This window comes from Neopelma chrysocephalum, unplaced genomic scaffold (assembly GCF_003984885.1).
Source record: "Neopelma chrysocephalum unplaced genomic scaffold, ASM398488v2 Primary Assembly neopelma1_76, whole genome shotgun sequence".
Taxonomy (NCBI): Eukaryota; Metazoa; Chordata; class Aves; order Passeriformes; family Pipridae; genus Neopelma; species Neopelma chrysocephalum.
The window spans coordinates 3,667,837-3,672,986 of NW_020897737.1; the positions used below are offsets into that span (position 1 = coordinate 3,667,837).

Sequence of the window (5,150 nt, forward strand, 5' to 3'; positions counted from 1 at the left end):
GGGGGGCACCGGGCACACGGCGGGGGGCACCGGGCACACGGCGGGGGCCAGGCCCGGCCCTCCTGCCCACCCCGGGCCGCGTCGGCGGGGTCGCCCCGGGAAGGGAAACTCGCCGTGACAGTAACCAGACACCGCACTGGAACAAAAGCGCCCGGGCCGGCGGCCGCCGCGGAGGCAGGTTAACTCCCTCCCGGGAAAAGGGGCGGAAGGGGAGGGAGCGCGCCGGGAGCAGCCCGGTCCCGGGAAACACGCCCCGAGCCCCGGCCGGTGCCGGCCGTGAGTCAGTGCCCCGCGGAGGAAGCGGCGCGCAGGGGCCGGCGCTCGCCCCCCGCCGCCCGCCCGGTGCCCCCGCCGGGCCGCTGCCCCCCAGCACCAGCCCCGAAACCCGCGGCGGGGGGGAAACTCTGCCCGTACCCTGAGCGGCAGCGGCGGCGGCGGCGGCAGCGGGAGCGCCGGTCCCGTCCCCTCCTCACAACTTTCCCCACAGCACCCCCCGTACCTCGGTGCTGCTCTCGGCCGTGCTCTCCACAGCCATCTTCTGCCACGGGTCCGGCAGCTGCGCCAGGGGCATCTTCCCCGCCCGGCTCCCGCAGCCTCCGCACTCCGCGTTCCCGCTCCCCGGCGGGGGCGGCGAGGCAGGCGACGAGCGCTCGGGACAGCCCGGCTGGCTCCGGCGGCGGCTCCTACGGCGACTGCTGCTGCCGCTGCCGCCGCCGCCGCGGTGCGCCCGTCCCTCCCCCGCGCCCTCCCCGCCGCCGGGCGGGGCCGCGCTGCGCCCGCCCTCCCCGGCCCGCGCCGGCTTCCGCTCACGACATGGCGGCCGCCCGCCCGCGCGTGCGCTGCGGCAGCGCTGCCCAGGCGGTTCCTCACACCGAGCGCCCGTGAGGGCTTCGCGCCCAGCGCCGCTGCAGCGGGGGCTGCGGGAACACCCCCGGGCTGGGGGGAGTGGGAGACACGCGGGGTTTGTTTGCACGAACAGCAGCGCGGAGGGAGGAGTTGGGAGGCGTGTGGGATGCGGCGTAATGCAGAATATCATTAGGCAAAAGAGGGAAAGGAATTAGGGTGTAGGAATTTGTTTTTGTAGCGATACCGTTTAAATAGTAGTTTGACTGCGTGAGTAGGAGTTGCCTCGAAGCGGGAAAGTCATACTTCCACAGGCCAGGAGACGTGAAGATAAAGTCGTCAAAAAACCCCCCACGGGTTCTGAAAACAGCCCTTATTTTACTTTTTACCCTCAGCTGTTAGCTGACTTAAACATATACTGAGACACACAATGTATGCAGCGCTACACGGTTCTCTTAAAATGGTAAGCACTGTAATAAACACCTATCCTTTAGCAACATCATCTGGCTTGGCTGATGCTGAACAATCCTTGAAACATTAGACCAGCAGCCGAAGGTAGGTGGGCACCGGTGTCAGGCTTCTTGCTGTCGAAGTCAAACTTTCCAGAACTGTTTGAGGAGGCCACTTGGTTTTAGCAGCCCCCACTGTCCCAAAGCATTTCTAGATTTTAACAGGCCACGTGCTTTGTTCCATCCTTGGAAAAAAGTTAACATTCTTTAAATATTTGGAAGTCTTTTTTTTTTTATTTTGAGTGGGAGGAATGGCAAGAGTGCTAGTAATTAAAAATGTGTGCGCGTGCACGCACACACCACTGTGATGAACACGGGCTGCTTCTGTTTCTGCTTGGTAGCATTTTTGATCCTACTTTATATTCATGTAAGCATAAATACCTATCTACAAAGAGGTACAGAAGAGTGGATAGGCAGTTGCTCATAATGACTCAGACTTCAGCTGGTCCTACGAGAGACTTCCATATCTGGAGTGAAAGGTCATAGTTGAATGATCACTTGAAGCCATCACCCCTGCCAGGAGAAGCAGCTGTGCCCTCTCCTTGTTCACTGCAGTTAAGTCTGGGCCTTGCATCAGCCTCTCTTTTGAAGTGGTGTGGTTGCTTGTGCTGCCATGTGGTGAGTTAGACCAGGGAATAGATCACATCAAAACTAACCCTACCATTTTTGCCTTCTGTTGTCCTCAAAAAACCCCCACCAATCAACCCTATTAAAGGTTGAAGAGAGGTCAGGACTGCTTGCTTCAAACACAGTCAATTTGTGGAGCTTTGGCTAGTTATTGGTATGAAATTTATAACAAGGCAATTTAAAACAGATAATTCAGTAGTGCTTGGCAGCCTTTATTCATAATGTTAATAGCAAGCAATAAGTTTTTGTACTCTGATCAGCACCAGGTCACTTCAGCCTCAGACTGGCTGCTGGAATGTTGAGCAAAAAACTCATTTTTACAGCAGTTGTACATTATGTGTTTGACACACAAATCAGGACTTCTAAAAAAATCCTTGAGTTCATGTGAAAATCCATGATGTTAAAAGAATTGTTACCTTGTATCCCTCTGGAAATATGAGTTTCTATTCCCTCACAGAGATGATTCGCTTGACTTTGTCAGAGCTCATCCATTTGTATTTGCATCAACTACAGTCAGGTATTTACATCTGAGATATGCCATTAGGTAGAAGAACCTGAGCAGCTGAAAGATGGCAGTCACAACAGGAAAACTACCCCAAACCTAAGCTTGCATTTCACAAAGTTCAACAAGTCCCTCTTTATAAAAGACTTCCTTCCTCTAAATAAAAAACTCCATTATCATCTCTTTTACTTTCATAGTTGTCTAGTTCTTTCTTGCCATAGGTACATATTCTAAATTACTTGTTTGAAATAAAATCTCTTTTTAGAAGGAGAGTGGGTGTCATATTTTGGTTAGTGTCTCTACATTTTCTGCACTGGTCATTTTTTGTCCTTCCCTGTATGCATCCTACAAATCCAGGATAAAACAAGGGCAAAGATCTTATGCATTAGCATATAAGAGGGCTGCAAACAATAGAAATCTGACCTTTTCTCAGGTACTGAAGTACCGAGTGTAGGTAGAAGTATGCCACTTCATTGTTCAGGGGTTTGAGTATTATCACACCACACAAGTTTTATATAGGAGAAAGCTGCATTGGGATTTTAATAGGAGCTACTATGCAAGAACAGACTTCAGGGCAAGAAAATCATCTGGAAATTGTCTCCACAGGGAAGACAAACATATCAGTTAATCTCTGGGAGATGCAGGGGATTCTTACTTTCAAATCCTGCTAAGCTCAGAGTTGGATCATCCTCCCAGCAAGAGGTAAGATGCTGAAGATATTTTACCTCCATACAGTAGCTCCTGTTTTTCATTCCTTTTGTCTCAGGCCAAAGCAAGGTAATGCTTTCACTTGTGGCAGCAGACCTTTTCCTTTACCCACTTTCCCTCTGGGCACAGCCATCACTGCTTGACTGTAGTCACTGCTAAGAATTATCTGTCACCAGACTCGCTTTTGGGGGTTGATTTCACCTTTGCATAAGTGGTTGCAATCGTTATTGCATCCACACAGATGTTTTACATGTATTGCACAGGAAAATTTGATCACCTTTGTTAGGAAAAGGGTAGCATCTGGCAGAGAAATGACAGTGCTGTATAAAATCCCATTAATCTGTCATATGAATTAGGTGGGCTTCACCTGCTGCATCATTTTTCTTTTCCTGCTTCTAATAAATCTCACTAAAATGTCACCTGATTGCAAGGCAGACATCAGCTTAATAGGACTAACCTGTCTTTCCCACAGAGGGCATCTTGATATGTGAGTGGCAGAAATTAGGGAAGCTTGCTTAAGGTTGGTGGTATCAGAGCCTGGCTTTGAAGTAGTACCTACTTACTCTTTGCAATTAATGCAGAATTAATCGCAAATTAATTCAGTAAATTCAGTAAATCACCCTACTCATGCCCAAAAAATAATGCATATAAACCAGAATTAGTTTGTTAATATTGCTATCAGAATAATATTTGGGAACTTACATTTTTAAAATACACATAAAAGGGGGGAAAAAATAAAGGAAACTATGGCAACAAAACCCACAATCTGACACTCATCTAGAAGGTCTGGTAGTGTATTAGGTGGAAATTATAATGCAGTATCTTCTGAATAGAATATGAAATAGTAAATGCAGTGCCGAAGCATGAAATTCCGTTTCAAGTATTACAACCATAGTACTGAGGTATATAATTTGAATTTAATGCACAGGAAAATAAACAGAAGTACTGTCCAAATTTACATGGGAAAACCTCCAAGGAGTTAAAAAAATCAATACCATTTATTTGTGTAGCTAGGTGCAAAAGAGAGTCTCTTACTCTCAAGACACCTGGATTCAATTCCTAGCAGATCACAAAGGACAATTGTGTAATTTAGTCAGTCACTTTTTATAGATGAGATTCAACTAAGGAGACTTAGTCTTTCTTCACAATGTTTTCAATAGTGTGAAGAGGCCATGATTGGAGAAGTGTAAATACATCCTGCCAAAATAAACTAAGGAAGCCTTAGTGCTAACTAGAACTGGTTGCTCTGTGCTTTAGTTGCAAGTATAAAGAGTATCTTCTTAACCTCATTGGGATATTGAAAGGATGGTTTCATTGATGTTTAGAAAGCTGGCAAAGACCAGGGCAGGAGAGTCAAAGTGCTGCAAGAAGTTTCCAGCTGGTGTGAGTTGTCATAGCAGAGACACCAGAAGGATTTGCTGTACGAACCAGGGTTAGAGAGAATTATAATCAATAATTAAAAAGGGAAGAACTGAAATGAATGTCTAGCGTGTGTTAAGACTTAACCTGACCTTTCAAACAACATCTGCTGGAGGGTGCTTTCACCATTACAGGCCCCTGGATGATGGAATCGTACAGGAATGCAAACATTTCCGGCATTTTCCTCTGGCAGGCTCTTCTTTGAAGTTCTAATCCTGCAAGTGTGGTAGAAGATGTGATAATGACAATTAAAAAACTTCTAAATCCTATATAAATTAGAGATACACTGTCTGACTCACAACTTGAAACTGGCTTTTCTGGATGTATGTATGTTTACATAAAATTGCATTGAAAGGGTAAAGCATAATGCATCAGGTTCGATGGTACTACTTCTCTGAGTTTTATCTGTGGTCAGTATACTAGCAGGAAATAATTGTGCCTGTGGTTTCTACATCGTGAGTGGAAATCTGGAGTTCAATAAAATACGGTCTCATTACAGCATACCTGTCTCCAACATATGTTCTCATTTTAGTGTTTCTGTA

The 5,150-nt window shown here is 47.2% G+C and overlaps 1 protein-coding gene across 2 annotated transcripts in view; it reads right to left on the minus strand.

Annotated features, from left to right (window-relative positions):
* RPS6KA3 (ribosomal protein S6 kinase A3) overlaps window positions 1-676 on the minus strand; it is a 77,076-nt gene extending 76,400 nt beyond the window's left edge. The window contains exon 1 of one of the 2 annotated variants that reach the window (XM_027689199.1): window positions 500-676. In XM_027689199.1, coding sequence (XP_027545000.1) covers window positions 500-571 — 72 coding nt within the window. In that variant the 5' untranslated portion in view covers window positions 572-676. The remainder of the gene's footprint in view (window positions 1-499) is intronic. The other variant, XM_027689198.1, reaches the window with a different exon arrangement.
* Window positions 677-5,150: the final 4,474 nt, after the last annotated feature.